The sequence below is a fragment of the Bombina bombina genome, chromosome 2 (assembly GCF_027579735.1).
Source record: "Bombina bombina isolate aBomBom1 chromosome 2, aBomBom1.pri, whole genome shotgun sequence".
In the NCBI taxonomy this organism is placed as follows: domain Eukaryota; kingdom Metazoa; phylum Chordata; class Amphibia; order Anura; family Bombinatoridae; genus Bombina; species Bombina bombina.
In genome coordinates, this window is record NC_069500.1 from 903,761,145 (window position 1) to 903,781,564 (window position 20,420).

At 38.9% G+C, this 20,420-nt stretch overlaps 1 protein-coding gene across 1 annotated transcript in view; it reads left to right on the top strand.

The window, feature by feature from the left end:
* The first annotated feature begins 6 nt into the window (after positions 1-6).
* LEPROTL1 (leptin receptor overlapping transcript like 1) overlaps positions 7-20,420 on the top strand; it is a 76,398-nt gene continuing 55,984 nt past the window's right edge. The window contains exon 1 of the mRNA XM_053703285.1: positions 7-242. Within this exon, the coding sequence (XP_053559260.1) occupies positions 227-242 (16 nt within the window). The 5' untranslated portion in view covers positions 7-226. The remainder of the gene's footprint in view (positions 243-20,420) is intronic.

Here is a 20,420-nt window from a genome sequence, read left to right on the forward strand (position 1 = left end):
GCAGAGTTGTCATCGGTGCAGAGAAAGGATTTGCTTTCGTTCCTATGTATTGTTTACATGTTATAGGGGTTATATAGAGCTCCCAATGTTTCTTGTCATGTATTGTATACTTTTCTGAGTATAGTTACAGAAACAATAATTGATACGCTCAAATACCTATTTTCACTTTTATACATTGTCTGTGTACAGCGATAGAACATAATTATATTGCAGAAGCCGAGAGACCATGGCTGGCATCAAAGGTAACACACCCACTAGACGTGTAGTACTAGAACAACTTGTGTATATATATATATTTTTCCGTTACAAAAATAATAACCTGAATACATATTATTAGAACTATATTGCCAACATATTTATTATTTTATATAAATGTAAAGAAAACTGTATTGCGCAGATGTGTATATGTTTTTGTGTTATTAATTTATGTAAATATAATAAGCTTATTTTATTTATTATATTATTATATCTGGAACATGGATGGGTAAAGTATGGTAACTAAACAGTGAACACAAATGAAAGTGATGAGCCATATTTATCAAGTGCAAGGAGAATTCTCCTCAGCTCACCTTTAGAGAATAGCATCTGTGTGCTCAAATTTATCAAAAACGTATTTGTTTTTTTTGCGCTGCTCCATAGGAGAGCTGAGGAGATGTCAAAATACATTTCCCCAGTTTCCCCAGATGGATTAGTAGCTGTGTCTTATTTGTCAATGAAAGTAAGCTACTATTCTTCATGTAAATGGTATATGACCCAATAGCATTATTTTTACACCCCCACTAGGAGCTTTGTTAACGCCCCTCTTCAACAAACTGTCATATTTTCATTATTATGTGCATCTATTTTTGCTTCTTTTATATATTTTTGCACCCCAATATTCTTTTTTGTGCTTCAATATAGATTATTTTTGCACTTTGTTGAGCCCTTTTTTTCTAACATTGTTTCTACAATTGAACTGGTAAAGAGCAGATTTCTAAAGCAGTTCTCCACAGTAGTTATGGAGAACTGTCCATCCGCTATAGGAGAAAATAAATTATAAATTTGTAACTAGTTGAATTAATGAGGCGTACTAAATATGAGTAAAACAATCAAATTTAACCCTTTTTTGGTGCACTTTTTTAGGAGCAAATATAGGAGAATAGCAATGATAAATCTTGGTTTTGATTGTATATGCTCATGTGCTAGAATATTTTACTACAACATTACTGCGTGCATTTAAATTTGTGTTTAACCCTTGCAATGGGGCTAAACTCAGTTATTTCTGCAGCAGCAATTCATTTCTGCTTCTGAACTGGACAGTCTGGTAAGCTGAAAAGGGGAAGCATATGAGAATGGCAGCTCAATAGCAAAAAGGGATAGGACAGTCAAAATTAAACTTTCATTATTCATACAGAGCGTATTAATTTTTTGACCCCTTTAAATTCATCTTTATTTCAAATTGATTTTATTTTCTTGTCATCCTGTGTTGAAAAATAATATATACATATCCAATACTTCTGGAAGCACGCTGGTGATTGGGTGCTACACATGTCTTTTGTCATTGGCTCACCCAATATGTTCAGCTAGCTCCCAGTAGTGCATTTCTGTCCTGGAGCTGACTTTAACTATGTGTTTCATTCATTCGTAGGAGTTAACACTATTATTTACAATCAATCATGCAATAATAAAATGCTCTAATATGCTCAAGTATTTTCTTTTTACACTTTTATATCCCTTTAAGATTTTTTTCATAGAGGCATGTTGTAGTGCCTTAGGAAAATGCATTTAGCGCATAAGAGCATTTTACTATCACATTGTTATGTCTTTTTAAGAAAATTACAGCAGATCAGTTTTCTTTGATTGTGACTGATTAATCAAGTCTGTTATTTCATAATTTTTTGGAAGAGATGTTGCAGTATTTTGTTTGTTCGTAATTCACTTTTAATATTTAAAACCTTTACTTAATTGTCTGTTAACCTGTGTTCTGTTTTCTGGGATTTAATTTCTTGTTAAAATACATTTTAAAAGTAAAGGGATCTGTATGTAAACGTTTTATATGGCCAAAATATATTCAATATGGCAACTTAGTAAAAGCTGGATCTTTCTTAATTAAAGAGTAAAAACCCAGATCTATGTTCATTTCGTATCAATAAATCTTGTATGTTTTCCCATATTAATGCCATATTCACTAAAAAAAAAAACAACCAGAAAACCTAACATGCCTAAATTCTGCCATATACAGTTGTGCTCAAAAATTTGCATGCCCTTGGAGAATTGGTAATATATATATACTGTATGTACCTTTTTTTTTTAAAGAAAAAATGAGTGGGCAGGCAAAACACCTTTCTATTCTTATGATATTCATATTCAACTATAGGCCATAACAGAATGGCACAATCCTAAAACAAAACATGGCAACAAATGAAAAAAAATAATAATGATATGACCCTTTTTAAAAAGTCTGCATACCGTTAGTTCATAATACTCTGTATTGCCTCTTTTAGCATCAACAGCGTGCAGTCTTTTGTAATAGTTGTCTGAGGTCCTGAATTCTTGCAGGTGGTATAGCTGCCCATTCATCTTGGCAAAATGTAAAGTCTTTGGTCATCTTGCATGAAACGCATGTTTGAGATCTCCCCAGAGTGACTCGATGATATTAAGGTCAGGAGACTGTGATGGCCTCTCCAGAACCTTTACCTTTTTCTGTTGTAACCACTGGAGGGTCAACTTGGCCTTGTGCTTAGGGTCATTGTCATGCTGGAAAGTCCAAGTGCGTCCCATGCGCAGATTTAGTGCAGAAGAATGCAAACTATTTGCTAGTATTTTCTGATAACATGCTCCAATTTTCACAAAATTCACCGTGCCTTTAGAGCTCACCATCCCCCCCCCAAAAAAAACATCAGTGAGCCATCACCATGCTTCGCTATAGGCCTTGTTGACCACTCTCCAAGCACAGTGACCATAAAGCTTTATTTTTGTCTTGTCACTCAAAATTACAATGTGCCAGAAGCTGTGAGGCATGTCAAGGTATTATTGGGCATATTGTAACCGGGCTTTTTTGTGGCATTGGCGCAGTAAAGGCTTCTTTCTGGCAATTCGACCATGCAGCTAATTTTTGAGCAAGTATCGTCGTATTGTGCTCCTTGAAACAACCATACCGTCTTTTTCCAGAGCAACCTGTATTTCTCCTGAGGTTATCTGTGGGTTTTTCTTTGTATCCTGAACAAGTCTTATGACAGTTGTGGCTGAAATCTTTCTTAGTCTAACTGGCCTTGTCTTGGTATCAAGAGTTCCCCGAATTTTCCAATTCTTAAAGGGACACTGAACCCAAATGTTTTCTTTCATGATTCAGTTAGAGCATGCAATTTTAAGAAACTTTCTAATTTACTCCTATTATCATTTTTTCTTAGTTCTCTTGCTATCTTTATTGTAAAAGCAGGAATGTAAATCTTAGCAGCCAGCCCACTTTATGTTCAGCCCCATGGATTGCGCTTGCTTATTGGAGGCTTACATTTACCCACCAATAAGCTAGCATAACCCAGGTTCTCAACCAAAAATAGTCCAGCTCCTATGCATCATATTCCTGCTTTTTAGATAAAGATAATAAGAGAATGAAGAAACATTGATAATAGGAGTAAATTAGAAAGTTGCTTTAAATTGCATGCTCTATCTGAATCGTGAAAGAAAAAAATTGGGTTTAGTGTCCCTTTAATACGTGATTGAACAGTACTGACTGGCATTTTCATGGCTTTGGATATCTTTTTATATTATTTTCCTTTTTTATAAAGTTCCAATACCTTGTTAGGCAGGTCTTTTGCCAGTTCTGCTCCCCATGGATCAGTATCTAGCCTGCTCAGTGCTACGTGAGAGCAAACAAACTCCCCAATTCTTTTTATTGAGGAACATAGGGTATCAATACAAGAAAATATGTACCAGCAAGAGCATAACGGTACAATAAGTTGACTAACAACTAGCCAGTAGAGAATAAAAGCATTTGCAATACATAGGAATAGCATTACCAGCAGGGAATGTATTCTTGACATAATATATTGGGAGATGGGTTACGTAAGAGTATTACAGTTTTATCATATTTTTTTTTTATATATAACAAAACCAAACATAATGTAACATAAATAAAAGAATAAACTGAAAGCTAAAACCAAAACAACTACAAATGTGCACCTTGATATTCGTTAATATTAGGAACTAGAAGTGGAGATATTCCTGCAGTTAGAAATACGAAAATAGAAAGTATGTAGCTATCAAGGAGGGTAATAATAATGTAATATATAGCCTAAGGACGATAACTGATGTCTATGTAGTCATACATAAAAGGGGGGCTATTGAATGTCTGCTGGCTATTATTTGAAGTTAGATATAACTCTTTAAGATCTAAATTAAGTTGACTTTTGATATACGATATATTTGTTACCATTTAATAATGTATTGGTCAATAGGAAGAATGACTAAATGTGAATTCAAGAAGTTAATGAGGGATCTAACTAAGCAGCTTGCTTGGTTAATCAGGTGCTCTGATGTATTAAACATCTAAGATCTATACCCTAAAGGAATATACATTTTAAGACAAAATAGATCCCTCTGTAAAAATTACCCTCCTTATATAGATACATGATACAGACATTATCTAATAAACAATTACATGAATATTGAGGATGCTGTTCCAAAGTTTAAATGATAGACATAATCTCCACTTTGTGTTGCATCTTGGTACTCTTACATAGTTAGGGTTTGAAAATCATATAGTCCCTAAGCTAAGGAAATATGATGGTGCAGAGTGACCAGAACAAAACCTGACAAACAATAAAAATAAAAGATTATTAACACCCTATATAAGTATGCCAGAGTATAATCCGGAAGTGAGATGCAATACTACAGTAACCACTAGAGGTCCTCATAGATTAATGATCTGTTCATTTTGTAATGAGTTGGAATGTAGATACCCATATTTTTCTCTTTCCAGTTATATCTGACAGAATAAATATTCTTGCTAGAGGGAAGATCAATAAAGATCTTAGCAAGAGTAGATAAATCTTATCTGATCTACATATAAGAGTTAAAAGCGTGAACAATCCTAGGATTTTCCAGTCACTGTAGCACAAACAATTTTGTTCAGCCACATATTATTTAAAATATCAATATAATATAGTACGTAGCACACTTGACAAGGCTGCCCTTCTCAAAGATCCCATAAGAAATTCATAAATGCCATATAAGGTGAAATCTATCATTGTTAATGAACAGCTTCTCTGGATTAGTTAGGGACTAATAGAGAAAAAGCCGATGTATATGCTTAAGAGAGCAACATATTACAGATAAGAAAAATAACAAAACAATTAGTGGCTTAATTATGATACACTTCACAGTAAACAAACGCATTTGTGGCTTTATATCCTTCTTTCTTTACTTTTTCTCTCCCCTCTCTCTCAATAATGGGCAAAACAACTCATATAGTGCTGTAAGAGTATAAACAAAAGAAAACAGGTGTGTTACAAACATGTTTGCTTGTGATATACATTTCACAGGTCAATAATATGTGCTGTACACAGTTAAATCAGCACACAAGCCTAGCAGTATTATGCAATGAAATATATATTCATTGAGGAAACTAGCAATCCAGTACTCCGACTTGCACGCTACATGTAGTTGTAGTTGTGCAGCGTTCCAGCAGGTCCCTGTTTTTGAGCTGTAGGTACTGTTTGTGTAGCAGATTCAATGGCGTGTTGAACTCTCTCAGTGCTTCCAGATCACATGCATAAGAAGATTCTGTTCTCTGATACACTTGGAATGAGAAAAACAAGAAAAAAAGAAAACTAATATCAACAGAACAGGTTCACACATAAGCTAGTCTCAGTTTGAAGTCATTGATGACTAAGATGCAGAGTTTGTAAGTTTGTCAGACGGGTAACGATATGCTTTCCCAAGTTAGCTTATACTGCCATGGTGTATATTATCATCCCACACCGATTTTCGGTAGGTCAAGCTAGCCTGCTAAGCCTAAGCCGACATGTGTATGATAAAAAATGGTTGTGGTGCCGAGGTATAGTAGGACATTAACAATATATGTACAGGAACGAATAAGAAGTGTGGCAAGGCTTGCGGAACCATTTTCTCTAATGTTCTCACTGCATGTGAAGACATGGTCAGCTTCCGTAGAACTGTATTATATTATGGGGTATATGTTCCAGTATCTATCAGTGCTGCTACTGGAGCATACGAACATAGTGGTGTCAATACAGAAGTAGGATATGGTAGACGGCAATCTTTCTTTGGCAGCGCCATTTCAAAGTATAGAATGTCTGGTTCTAGGAGAGCCCCATCCGTATCCTGCCTTTATTGTAAGTCCTCCTGAGGCACTATCAGGCTGATAGAAGGTACTCTGAAATGATTTGTTTCACAAAGCGCTCGCATTTCTTTAAGAAGTTCCACCATCGTTGCTGTTAGGGACTCAAACAGTGGTGTGAAAACATCCATGAGGCAAAAAGTAACGTGCTCCATCTCATGTAACCTTGAGTTGAACACACAATTCTGAAGCCTAGTGGCTTGACTATACTTACATGACTTCTCGGTAGCCAAGAGTTGGAGAATCTTGATCCTGGGAGTTTCCCGGGCACATTTATTGCCAAGGGAGATCTGGATGGCTTAGGTTTCAGCCACAATCTATCTTATAAATGTATAGCAAACACAGAGCAGTGAAGTGCAGTGGCCATCATGGTGGGCCGCCCACCGGAAGTCCGAGAGCTAACAAACTCATTGACTATTTATACACAGACACTAATTGAAATTTAAAAAGCCACAGATTTGGGAAATTAACCTTTATTGCCATTTTATCCTGTTTTTGTCACCTTGTGTGTCTGTAACAAGGCCAAACATTCATGAGTAGGTTAACTTTTGATCAGGGCCAGTTGGGCGATTTCTCTTATCATTATGATTTAAAAAGTAGTCAAACAACTATGTGATAATAAATGGCTTCATATGATCACTATCCTTAAATAAGACATTTTTTTTTTTGCATGATCACTCATATTTTCAAAATCAATGCCAAAATGTCATGATTTCTGCCAGGGTATGCAAACTTTTGAGCACAACTGTACATCATAGACTTATGGACCATACTGTGGTTCTTTGGGACTTATGGCAAGTTTACATGTGTAGATAGTCTGAACTACACTTAAATGGGCATTAACCCCTTTGTAAGAAAAGAGGAGAGGCTGAATGTGTTCTAGTCTAACAAAGTGCAGCAAAAGGGACCACAAAAAGTATCTAGGGGATGCTCTCTTGACACAAAAACAACGGTGGTATTTTAAATGTGAAAGTCCATACAAACAAACATATGTCTAAATAAAGGCAGCCCTTTGATGCAAAGGTGGTCAGCCTACCAAGGAAATAAGGCTCTAAAAAATACAAAAAGCAAAGGCGCTAAATAGCGTGATACAGTAAAAATAATACAAAATGTTAATAAGGTTATAGCTGTTGAACTCACAAAATAATAGCACCAGTGTGAGTAAATAATAAAATAAGGTTTATTGTTAAAACAAATATAACGCGTTTCTCAGCCTCCAAACAAGGACTGTTTCATCAGGCTCAATACAGTATACTACTAACACTTGCTATATATACCTTAGTGTAGTCATTATCAGGTAAAAGAACACCTGTGGGGCTAATGCAAAACCTGCCCCCTTAATTAGTAGTCATGGTAATCATGCATACACAATACAAAACACGTTGGACAAGTTTTTCTTAAAATCATAATAAAAAACATTAAGAGTTTATATAAAATGGTTGAGCATAAAAAAATCCTAAATTAGAGATCTTGTCAGATATCATTATTGAACTAAAAACAAAAACATCAAAGGTTTTATATTTGAACCTAACATTTAAAAAATAATAATATAATAATATATAGATGAACCACGCTTTCTTTTTAAATAAGCATCAGCATTGATCCTTGGCATACTGCTCATTGAGTGACTTACCCTTATTATAAAAAAAGTTGATCGGACACTGAAGTAATAGAATATGTCTAATATTCTCCAGATCAAAACATCTCTATTGGCAACCGTATATCGGTCTGTTTGTAAAAGCTCATACGAGCATACTATCCCACACAATTTGATCATGGAAGGGAACTGCTGAGGCCGTGTGACAAATCAAGAAAGGGGGGAGTGTATGTAGCCAAATGACGTGTGAGTGGTGAGATGACTTACTCGATCACACGCCTTATAGGGGTGTATTATTGGAGCATAAAGGATAACGCACATAACCATATATAACAAAGTATATTCAATCTCAAATGAATAGTTATACATAAGTAAAAAAAGATGATAAAATGACTGTGACCATAAAGAAGTGTGTCTTCTATGATACTGTGATAAAACTATGAAGGGGCATTGTTGGATGGGATGTGATCTATAATGATGTTGGGTATAAGGGAGGGGGCGTGTAAAATCCAACAGAATTGATATTATAAATGTGAAATGTGATAACCAGTGGTGAAAATCATGCAAATACAACAGAATAAGCATTATGATTGTGTGTGATTGGTGATGTAATGATAGATTAGATCATGTACATGGGTTATATAGATAGTGAATGTGGATGGTGATATGTGAGGAGTAAGCTGTGTAATCATGTTGTATTGGGACACTAAAATAAGGATCGATTTAACTGGCATCCTCACAGTGCTAAGCATGGTGTGAAGTGTATGGTATAATGACCTATGTGATATAATAACCGTGAGGGGGATACAATGGTGACTAATCATGTCATATAGTGATATTTGGTGTGTGTGGTAAAAAAATATACTAGGAGTGGTGTAAGTACTAGTCGCAAAATACAAATCAAAACATAGGGATATGTGTTAAGCAAAGGCTGTATGTGAATTGATACAATGTTTGGAAACATTTATGCTTGGTGGAGTGATTCTTAATATTACGATGATGTTCCCCCATCTTCTTCTGACCTGTCTACAGGTACGTCCTACATATTGGACACAACAGTTACAATGTAAAAGGTATATCACAAAAGTGGATTCACATGTCAAATGACTCTGGATAGGGAAAACTTTTCCTGTAACTGTTGATCTAAAAGAATCCACTCCATGTGCAATATATTTACACATTACACATCTCTTTTTATAGCACTTGGGCACTGCTTTCTTGTTATAAATTAAATTTCTGTGTTTCCCTATTATATTTGTCCCTGACCACCTTGCTGGGGGCTAGTTTACTTTTCAGGGTTGGCGCTCTCCTGAAGACCACCCGTGGTTTGGGACCTATAATATTTTTTAACAAGGGGTCATTGCGTAAAATTGGCCAATGTTTGGAACGGATTTTCTTTATTTCCCAATGGTTACTACTAAAACCTGTAATAAAAAGAGGTGTAGTATTCTCTTTAAATTTGTTAGGGGTTTTTTTACTTTGAAAAATAGAGATTTCTATTATCCTGTCTCGCTTTTAAAAAATCTTTTTGAACGAGGATTTCAGGATAACCCTTTTCCCTAAAATGCTCTATTAAAATCTGTGCTTGGGAGGGGGGCGGAGCTAGCTGCCGTAACGATCAGATGTATATCTCATGAGCTCCTGCTAATCAAACTGAATTAACAGATTAATTCATCAATACTCCTAACATTCTGTGTACTATAGGATCTTGGAACATTTGGTGCATACACTGGTGGCACTAACGACTGGAGAAACGCTCCCAAGATACCAGACTTGGATATGACTGCATCGGGTGCGTTCTATGAGACTCAGCCACGTGGACGTTAAAGCAATAGCCCGGTAACACTGAAATATGGAGGACTTCCTTGCAAGTTTTGCTGTTCTCATGGAAGAACAGGACAGGTTAATATGTGAGAGGTTCGACAGAATTTTGCTTTCCCTAACCGTGCCACCTGGGCGCGCAACTACTTTTGGAAGTGTGGACAGATGGCCTGAAAACCAGTATCCTTCCGCGCAGAGAGCAGACAGGGAGACCTTCTCTGGAGCGGAGAAGATCGAGATACAGATACAAGACTTCTGTCTGGCTGGCTCCTTGAATATAGCCCCTAAAAGGGGCGTAGGGGAACTCTTGCTGCCTACTGCTCTGGAACGGTTGCCGCACACTTCAGAGCTCTCAATGGAGGTGTCATGGTACATAGCCGGGAGTGTAATTGGAAGACCCGCCAGGCTCTATATGACTTGTGCGGAGGGAACTAAGTTACTTCACATGGAGCTAATGATAACCGGCTGTTACTACCCTAAGTCTGGAATAGGTTGAGGGAGCTAGATTTCTCCAGCTCGAGAGAAGCAGCCGCAATCAACAGATCTTGCTGGTCATCATCCTGTGTGGCTGCGAACTATCCTACTTCTGTGGGTTACATCGGATTAATATGTATAAGCACACCTTTCATACTGGGACTATGTGGGTCCATGCCCACTCTATTTGGGGTCTTAGCTGGCCATCTCCTAACGCTAAAGGGTTCAATCTCATAAATATGTAATACATGACCTAATGAATAAGGGACTACAAATGTTGCCCCCATAGGTGGGCTTAGTATATCTGGGCCCCTATTTTTGCACCTAGCAGGAGGATAGAAGTATTGTTGCCTAGACATTATGCTGATGTAAGCTTTCCAAACAATTGTCTAATTAGGCATTCCTCATTATAAATACAGTCCACATTTATTGCTTTGGAGCCCTCTTTCCTTTAGTTGGGAAGTTGGAGTGCTTAGTTTGAATATTGGCTCAGCAGGGAAAGCTTAATAGTTTACACTATAGGTGTATGCCTCCTCCCCAGATACACTTATTTCTATATGCAGATTCGCTCTGTCAGCGGCCGAGATAGGGTGATCTGTCCAGACCCTTTATATTTTACAGGGAGGTGAGGGGAACTATATTCATATGCATGCTTTTCCCCCTTATTGATGCAGCATATTACTGATATTAAATGAGGCTGTTGTTCTCCACTAGGGGTCAGGCTGCTGAAATGGGGGTTGCTTGCCAGGGGTGGAAGCTTTATTTGCAATTTTGATTATTTGACTGTTCTTATGTTAACTTAACAATGCTACATTAACCTGCTAATAGTGTCAATGGCACAATATACATGCCCTTCATCTTATTGTTTACAATTATTATTACAGCTTTAAAATATATGCTTGGTCACGGTACAGCCCTACGGTGTATTTACGGGGCTAAATATATTTAGGATGCCGAAATTAATTGAACCCCTATATTCTATAAAGCAGATGTCTAGGGTCAGATAGAGGCCAAATTATAAAAAGGAGGTGGGGAAGTGCTTAGACCTTTTTCAAGCTGATGTGTTTCAGCTTTGGGCATCATATGACTTTTTTATGCGAAGGCTCGCCAGTCGCTACATACTCATAACCGCAGGGGACACTGCTTTCAGCTCTCGCCCCCCCTTCCCTCTCCCTTCCTTCCTTCTCCCTCCCCCCCTTCCCCTCTCCTCCCTTCCCTCTCCCTCCCTCCCCCCTTCCCTCTCCCCCCCCCTTCCCTTTCCCTCCTTCCCACTCTCTTTCCCCCCCCCCCTCACACTTTTAGAGTTATCTGGCTATTTTAAAATGCTGCAGATGTGTTCTTTGGGACAGGGATAGGTTGTATATAAGGGAGTCTAGGCTGCATATAATTACATATTTTCATATTTTGCCACAAAACCTCCTACCGATGTTCAGTTAAAAAATTAAAAGAAATAACCGAAAGGGGCCTTAGTCTGTTCAGAGAGGGGGTAAGTTAAGTGCAGCTTATTATGCAGCTATTGTATCCCGAATCACATGTTATATCTCACTGCAGCGCTTTCCTTAACCTAGAGGTCCAAAACAGGACAACTACAATTTAGAAGCATTGTCTGCTCTGATAACATCTGCAGCGACTTCATCTACGTACCCCCCTCCCCCCCCCAAAACCCTCCGCAATTTCCGGCAGAGTTAGGGAGTCTCTGCCCTTCTCTCTACCACATATATAACCCTCCTATGTTTTGCACACAGCTGTGGACGGCTTTGGAGAAGCCTCTTTATGGTTGGGAGGTTCATGCATTGAAATTGTAGGTATTATAAAGTCTGTGGACTATATTAAGGACAAAAACAAGCCTGCATAGGTTATGATTTGGTCATTGTAATTAGGCTTATTCTAAGTTAGTTGTTTTAATTTGTGTTACTTGTCCTCCTGAGAATGTACTTAGTTAAAATGAGGTAATATACATGGCTAACCAAGGCGCCTTTTGCTTACGATATACTTAAATTCTACAGCTGTGCAGACATGTTTGTTTGGACCCAATATATAAATCTTGATGTATGTCACATGGGCATGTTGCCATGATGTTTCTTTTAGAATTTGTATTTTTGTTTGCCATTCTACCTCAATAAAAATTACTTTAAAAAAAAAAAAAAAAAATCTGTGCTTGGTTGTCATAATCCAGTAGGGTGGTGCAATTTATCCTAATCCTCCTAAACTGTCCATAGGTGTAAACAACTATTGCAGTCTACTGTTTTGAAGTGTGTTTTAGAAATTGCACCATCATCAGAGAACATCAAATCCAAATCCGGTTCCCAATAGAAAAATTTTGATCTAGAGAATATTACATATTCTATCACTTCAGTGTCCGATTAACTTTTTTATAATATAAGGTCACTCAATGAGTGGTATGCCAAGGATCAATGCCGATGCTTATTTAAAAAGTAAGCATGGTTAATCTATATTTTCCCCTGCATATTGTACCTGCATTTTGTTTGCCTCTGTGTTTATGGAATGAGCATTCAATCCATGAGTATTACAATTTTGTTTTTTCAATGTTAGGTTCAAATATGACCTTTTGATGTTTGTTTTTAGTTCCATAATGATATTGACAATATCTTTTTAACCAATTTATGAATTTTTTTATGCTTAACCATTTTATATATACTCTTAATGGTTTTTTATTATGATTTTAAGAAAAGGCTTGTCCAATGTGTTTTGTATTGTGTATGTATGATTACCATGACTACTAATTAAGGGGGCAGGTTTTTCATTAGCCCCACAGGTGTTCTTTTACCCGATAATGATTACACTAGGGTATATATAGCAGGTATATATAGCAAGTGTTAGCAGTATACTGTATTAAGCCTGATGAAACAGCCCTTGTTTGGAGACTGAGAAACTTTTTGTTTTAACAATAAACCTTATTTTATCATCTACTCACTTGCATTCTATACCTGCTTTATTTGGGACTTTTTGGAGAGTATCCTGCCATCGTTCTTGGGTTACAGTCATCTAGGCGGCTGTGAAGCTCCAGCTTGCTTTTATTACACATGATGGTGCTCCATTTTTGTAAGTACACACCCCCCTTCCACAAACCATTCTCTATTTTTTTTGTGTACTGTGCCATGGTGGTGTCTGCTTTTATATTAGAAGTCTTCTATTCCTCCATTGGAGATATTTAGCTGGGCAACTACGAGGATCCAGCACGTTGATACTGCCCCACACTGGTGCTATTATTTTGTGAGTTCAACAGCTATAACCTTATTAACATTTTGTATTTTTACTGGATCACGCTATTTGGCGCCTTTTTGTATTTTTTATTAACCCCTTTGTGCCTGCATGAAGTGTTTAACATCGGAATTGTAGTTATGGAGATTTATAAAATATATATCAGTGGTCGATAAATCTGTTTAACCTTAAGTTGCCAGTAAGAATATTTAGGAGCCAAACAGTGGTACATGTATATAAATTTATGGAGAATATCCCCAAAAAGTTAGGAGCCAGGGGTTAAAATGTAGGAGCCGGTGGCTCCCTGGCTACTGGGTTTGTCGAGCCCTGATAGATAACTCCACCAAACGGGTCCTGCTTCCTCCCTGCCGACTGCAGCTATGTAGCTGGCAAGTGACCACAGCCTGTAGCCACCCCTGATGCCCGACAGCACCAGTATTCAGGGTCCCACCGTGTGGCAGACTCCGGCTACCCCAACTAGGTAGCTCTGCCAGACAAGGGGCTGCTATGTAGCGGAGAAGAATTGATTTTGCAGGAGCCCACCCAAATAACTAGACAACTATCCTTTAGGTGGAACAAAGAACTCATTTTATTGTGTAAAACACACATCTTTTTGTACAGAATGTTATCATGATAAAAGCTTGACCCATCCCACAATTTTCCCGCCACTCCATACAGTCCGGCGCCTGCCATAGCAGCCACAGAGACCCAGGACACAGGGGTGGTGGTTTCGGGGTGATCCCGGGGGAGGGTGTCAGGGTTTTTTCCCTGTTGTGTTTGCCATGTGCTGCTGGCAGCCATTTTACTCACCTCTCTTCCTGACTATGGTGCATTGTGGGGCATACTGCTCTATTCCTGCACTTCCTTTTATGGCCATACTGGTGTGCATCATCCATGTGAGACAGGATGCAGCCTCAGAATTGTGATGTCATCACTTATTATTTAAAGGGCCTCTGTTCAGTATGCTTTGCCTTTGCGTTGTCTCAGACCTGTTTGTGAGAGTTCCTGTGTATTACCTGGCTGCCTGACGTCCTTCCTGATCCCTGGCTTGTTCCTGACTCTGCTGTTCTCCTTGTTCCTGATTCCGGCTTGTCTGACTACTCGCTTTGGCTCCTGACTCGGCTCGTCTGACTACCAGCTCTGGTTTTGATTCCTGGCTTGTTATTTGTTTTGTGGACTTTTATTATTTTTTGCTATTAATAAAGGTGTGATTATTTTTGCACTTCTCGTCTCAGTCTGATTCCTGGCACCCTGACAGAGTGGCAGCACTTCCAGGGTGGCGCTTGAAAGCTCTCGGTCCCCAGATGCCACAGTCCAAAAAGCGGCGTGATTTGTTACTGGGGACTGGAGTTACAGCCCAGTAAAGATAGGGGGTTAGGGGTGTCCTAAACCCCCAGTTCCCAAAGGAGTTCTCAGGCAATCACCCCACCTCTTGTCCTCCCTAGGGGCTACCAATCCCCAAAAGAGCGGAACTCTGGGGCAAAAGGTCGCAGGAGCTACCAGGGGCAAATTTAGCAGGTGTCCAGCATGATGTGGCCATCACTGAAGGGTTTTTCCGGTCAGAGATCAACTCTTCTCTGACAAAGTATACACAGCAGAAACCACATATATCACAACTCTAATGTGCTAATTTCCTATGCAAATATTTACATTGATTTAATTTTAGTTTTTTATCTCCCCCCCATAATTTTAATGAATTTTGGTTTAACCTTAAAAATAGCTTTATCAATGCATCAACCAGAAATCTATCTCCTACTGATGAGTTCCAAATAGAAAGAAACAGGCTGTCTAGGAGTGATTTCTGATTTGCTGCTATAATCCTGTTAAAAGTATAGCTGTGTTAAAACAGTATTTTTGAAGCAAAAAAACTGAGAATTTGCATATCTAATTTGCATAGCTTACCCAGAATTCTCTTGTGCATTGGTAACATTGTATATGAGTTATTTCTGGGGGAAAAGCAAGCAGGGATTCTTGTCTAGATGTACTTATTTCCTATGCAAATATTTATATATATATATATATATATATACACACACGCCTTGCATGTAATTTCACATTTTTCATAAGCAGACAAAATGTCTGTTCTTAGTTTATAAAAACAGTGGGTGGTTAATTGGCCTTTTGGTAAATGCCTTTCATCTATGCACCAATGTATACCATTTCTAGCCACAGTGCTTCTTGTGTGCAATTGCATGTGGGTGTGGCAAATCCCAATTGTCCTTGTGGCTAGCTAAATTCCCATTCATGAGTTCATTCTTGTTGACAACATACAATAGGGTGCTTCCTGAGCTCCTTTCTGACATGACTGATTCATTTTCCTCTGGTAATTTTAATATAGACAGTCTAGATGGGCATTTATAATCAGATAGAAGTCTTTGGAGCATGGAAAAGGGAGTCTTTTGAAAACACCTTGTGGCATATAATCTCAGCAAATGGTGTGGTGGAAAGTGTATTAATGAACTCTATCATAGAAATCAATTCTATTTATGTATAGAGAGATATAATTCCCCCACAAATTATCTAACAGTACAGTGTAAACATGTAGAGGCAAGATAAATACATTGCTCAAAAATCACACATTTAACATAGTGCAAAGTTTAAAAAACGAAAAAGCAGCGGCTTCTGTCTTCTATATAGCCTGTACTCTAAATCTTGTTCCTAAAATCGTGTTTTGTTTTTTTAAATAATCAACTTACTTTAAATAAATATACTATTTTTACAGTATAATACATACATACATACAACAAACTATGTACACATGTACAATATACACACAATCCCGCAGCTCATATAGGTTTATTATTGAGGTTTTTATTTCTTTTACAAGATATACCGAGTCCACGGGTTTCATCCTTTACTTGTGGGATATAATCCTCCTGCTAACAGTAAGTGGCAAAGCGCACCACAGCAGAGCTGCTATGTAGCTCCTCCCTTAACTCCTCCCCCCAGTCATTCTCTTTGCCTCTGCTAGTAATAGGAAGGGTAAAGTGATAGTGGTGATAAAATGATAGTTTTAATTTCTTCAATCAAGAGTTTGTTATTTTTAAATGGTACCGGTGAGTTCTATTTCTCTCAGGCAGCATTGGAAGAAGATTGCTGCCTTGAGATTGATGATCTTAGCAGACGTAACTAAGATCCATGTTGGTTCCCACAGTGTGCTGAGGAATGCTAGAGAAATCTTCAGTGTGAGGAACAGTTTTCATGCTACAAGCAGCATTGAGGTATGTTCAGTCATTTTTTTCTGAGGAGACTGTGATATATCAGAACTGGCTGACATAGTTCCCATAGAGGGAAGGGGTAAGCAGTAATTCTGTGGAAAAATAGGCTATTACTGTAATCCTGGGCATTATTTTGTTTTCAAGACTAATGCAACTTTATATGTTATGGTGAGACTCTGGGCAGCCTAACAATTTTATTATCAATCTAAAATGGGTGGCTGGTTGTTATACTTTTCCTCTAAAGAGGATCCACACGGCTAGTACTTTATTTTTTATACCCACATGGCTTATGTTTGACCGCTTTACTGCGGTTGTTTAGGCTCAGCTTATTCCGGAGAGTATGGGCGGGGCCTAATTTCGAGTTTCTTCACATACAAACTGTAATTTTCAGCTCCGGTTGTGCCCAAACTGACTCCTGGTTTTCCGGAGTGATTTTGAGGCTTGATTAAGATCCCTGGGGTGCAGGGGATTATAAAGTTTTCTAATAAACGTTGTTGTTTTTATTGATAACTCCGAGGGTTAATTGCTCTTTACTGTGGGGTGCAACATCTGACTGCATTATAGGGCAGGTTTATCTTAAAATTGGACATATGTGAACACTTTTAAGCTGTTTTGCAAAATTGTGCGCTTTTTATTTTCTTAAAGGCGCAGTACCGTTTTAAAAAAAAATTGTGTTATCTCACTAAATAGTGTTTAACGACTTTGATGTTTACATAGCCTGTTCAACACTGAGGAAGTTCAATGTTCTATGTGTTTAGAAGCCATTGTGGAACCCCTTCTTACATTGTGCCCTTCTTGTACTGAAAGGGCCTTACACTGTAAAGAACATATTTTATGCAATGAAAGTGTGTCTAAGGATGATTCTCAGTCTGAAGAGAATCAGGATACGCCATCTAATTCTCCCCAAGTGTCTCAACCTTTAACTCTCACTCAAGCGACGCCAAGTACTTCTAGTGCGTCTAATTCTTTTACTTTGCAAGATATGGCTGCAGTGATGTCTACTACCCTTACAGAGGTACTATCTAAACTGCCAGGTTTGCAGGGTAAATGCAGTAGGTCAGGTATTAATGTAAATACTGAAACCTCTGATGCCTCATTGGCTATTTCCAATGCACCCTCACAATGCTCTGATTTGGGGGTTAGGGATTTTATGTCTGAGGGAGAATTTTCAGAGTGAGGAAATTTATTACCTCAGACAGATTCGGACGTCACGTCCTTTAAATTTAAACTGGAACACCAATTTATGACCACTGTGGACTTGAAGGATGCGTACCTTCACATTCCTATCCACAAGGATCATCATCAATTCCTAAGATTTGCCTTTCAGGACAAACATTATCAGTTTGTGGCCCTTCCCTTCGGGTTGGCCACAGCTCCCAGGATCTTCACAAAGGTTCTAGGGTCCCTTCTAGCGGTTCTCAGGCCGCGAGGCATAGCGGTGGCGCCTTATCTGGACGATATCTTGATCCAGGCGTCAACCTATCATCTGTCCAAATCTCACACGGACATTGTGTTGTCATTTCTAAGAACTCTCGGTTGGAAAGTGAATGTAGAAAAAAGTTCACTGGTTCCACAGACAAGAGTTCCATTCCTGGGAACTCTGATAGACTCGGTAAACAGGAAAATATTTCTGACAGAAGTCAGAAAATCAAAGATTCTAAATACTTGCCGAGCTCTGCAGTCCATTCATCCGGCCATCAGTGGCTCAGTGTATGGAAGTCATCGGACTAATGGTAGCAGCAATGGATATCATCCCGTTTGCTCGCTTTCATCTCAGACCACTACAACTGTGCATGCTCAGTCAGTGGAATGGGGATTATGCGAATTTATCTCCTCGGATAAATCTGGACCAAGAGACCAGAGACTTTCTTTCGGTTGTTACAGGACAATCTGTCCCAAGGGATGTGCTTCTGCAGGCCATCTTGGGTAATAGTAACGACGGACGCCAGTCTCCTGGGCTGGATGTAGTCTGGAATTCCCTGAAGGCTCAGGGTGTGTGGACTCAGGTGGAGTCTCAATTGCCAATCACTATTCTGGAACTGAGAGCGATATTCAACGCGCTGCTGGCGTGGCCTCCGTTGGCTTCGGACAAATTCATAAGATTCCAGTCGGACAATATCACGACTGTGGCATATATCAATCATCAGGGGGGAACAAGGAGTTCTCTAGCGATGATAGAAGTATCAAAGATATATTCGATGGGCGGAGGTTAACTCTTGCCATCTGTCTGCGATCTCTATCCCAGGAGTAGAAAACTGGGAAGAGGATTTTCTAAGTCGTCAGACTTTTCATCCGGGGGAGTGGGAGGTGTTTGCAACCTTGATTCATCAATGGGGCACATCTGATCTGATGGCATCTCGACAGAATGCCAAACTTCCACGTTACTGGTCCAGGTCAAGGGATCCCCAGGCTGTACTGATAGATGCTCTAGCGGTACCTTGGTCGTTCAACCTGGCTTATGTGTTTCCACCTTTTTCCTCTCCTTCCTCGTGTGATTGCCAGAATCAAACAGGAGAGGGCTTCAGTAATTTTAATAGCGCCTGCGTGGCCACGCAGGACCTGGTATGCAGATCTAGTGGACAAGTCGTCGTCTCTGTCACCGTGGAGACTGCCATTGAGAAAGGACCTTTTCATTCAAGGTCCTTTCCAAAATCCAAATCTAACTTCTCTGCAGCTGACTGCTTGGAGATTGAACGCTTGATTTTATCTAAGCGGGGTTTCTCTGAGCCGGTCATTGATACTCTGATTCAGGCTCGCAAGCCGGTTACTAGTAACATTTACCATAAGATATGGCGTAAATATCTTTAGTGATGTGAATCCAAGGGTTACTCATGGAGTAAGATTAGGATTTTGTCTTTTCTCCAAGAAGGATTGGCGAAGGGATTATCAGATAGTTCCTTGAAGGGACAATTTTCTGCTTTGTCAATTTTGCTTCACAAGCGTCTGGCAGATGTCCCAGATGTTCAGGCATTTTGTCAGGCTTTAATCAGAATCAAGCCTGTGTTTAAAATAATTGCTCCGCCATGGAGCTTGAATTTAGTTCTCAAGGTTCTTCAAGGGGTTCCGTTTGAACCCATGCATTCCATAGATATTAAACTGTTATCTTGGAAAGTTTTGTTTTTAGTAGCTATTTCTTCGGCCCGAAGAATTTCTGAGCTGTCTGCATTGCAATGTGATTCCCCTTATCTTATATTCCATTCTGATAAGGTGTTTTTGTGTACTGAACCTGGATTTCTTCCTAAGGTTGTTTCAAATAAGAATATTAATCAGGAAATTGTGGTTCCTTCCTTGTGTCCTAATCCTTCCGCTAAGAAGGAACGTTTGTTACATAATTTGGATGTGGTTCGCTCTTTAAAATTTTATTTACAAGCGACCAAGGATTTCCGTCAAACATCTTCCCTGTTTGTTGTTTATTCTGGGAAGCGTAGGGGTCAAAAAGCTACGGCTACCTCTCTCTCTCTTTTTGGCTGAGAAGCATCATTTGCCTGACATATGAGACTGCTGGACAGCAGCCCCCTGAAAAGCTTACGGCTCATTCCACTAGAGCTGTGGCTTCCACTTGGGCTTTTAAAAACGATGCTTCTGTTGAACAGATTTGTAAGGCTGCGACTTGGTCCTCCCTTCATACTTTTTCCAAATTTTCCAAATTTGATACTTTTGCTTCTTCTGAGGCTATTTTTGGGAGAAAGGTGCTTCAAGCAATGGTGCCTTCCGTTTAGGTTCCTGTCTTGTCCCTCCCTTTCATCCG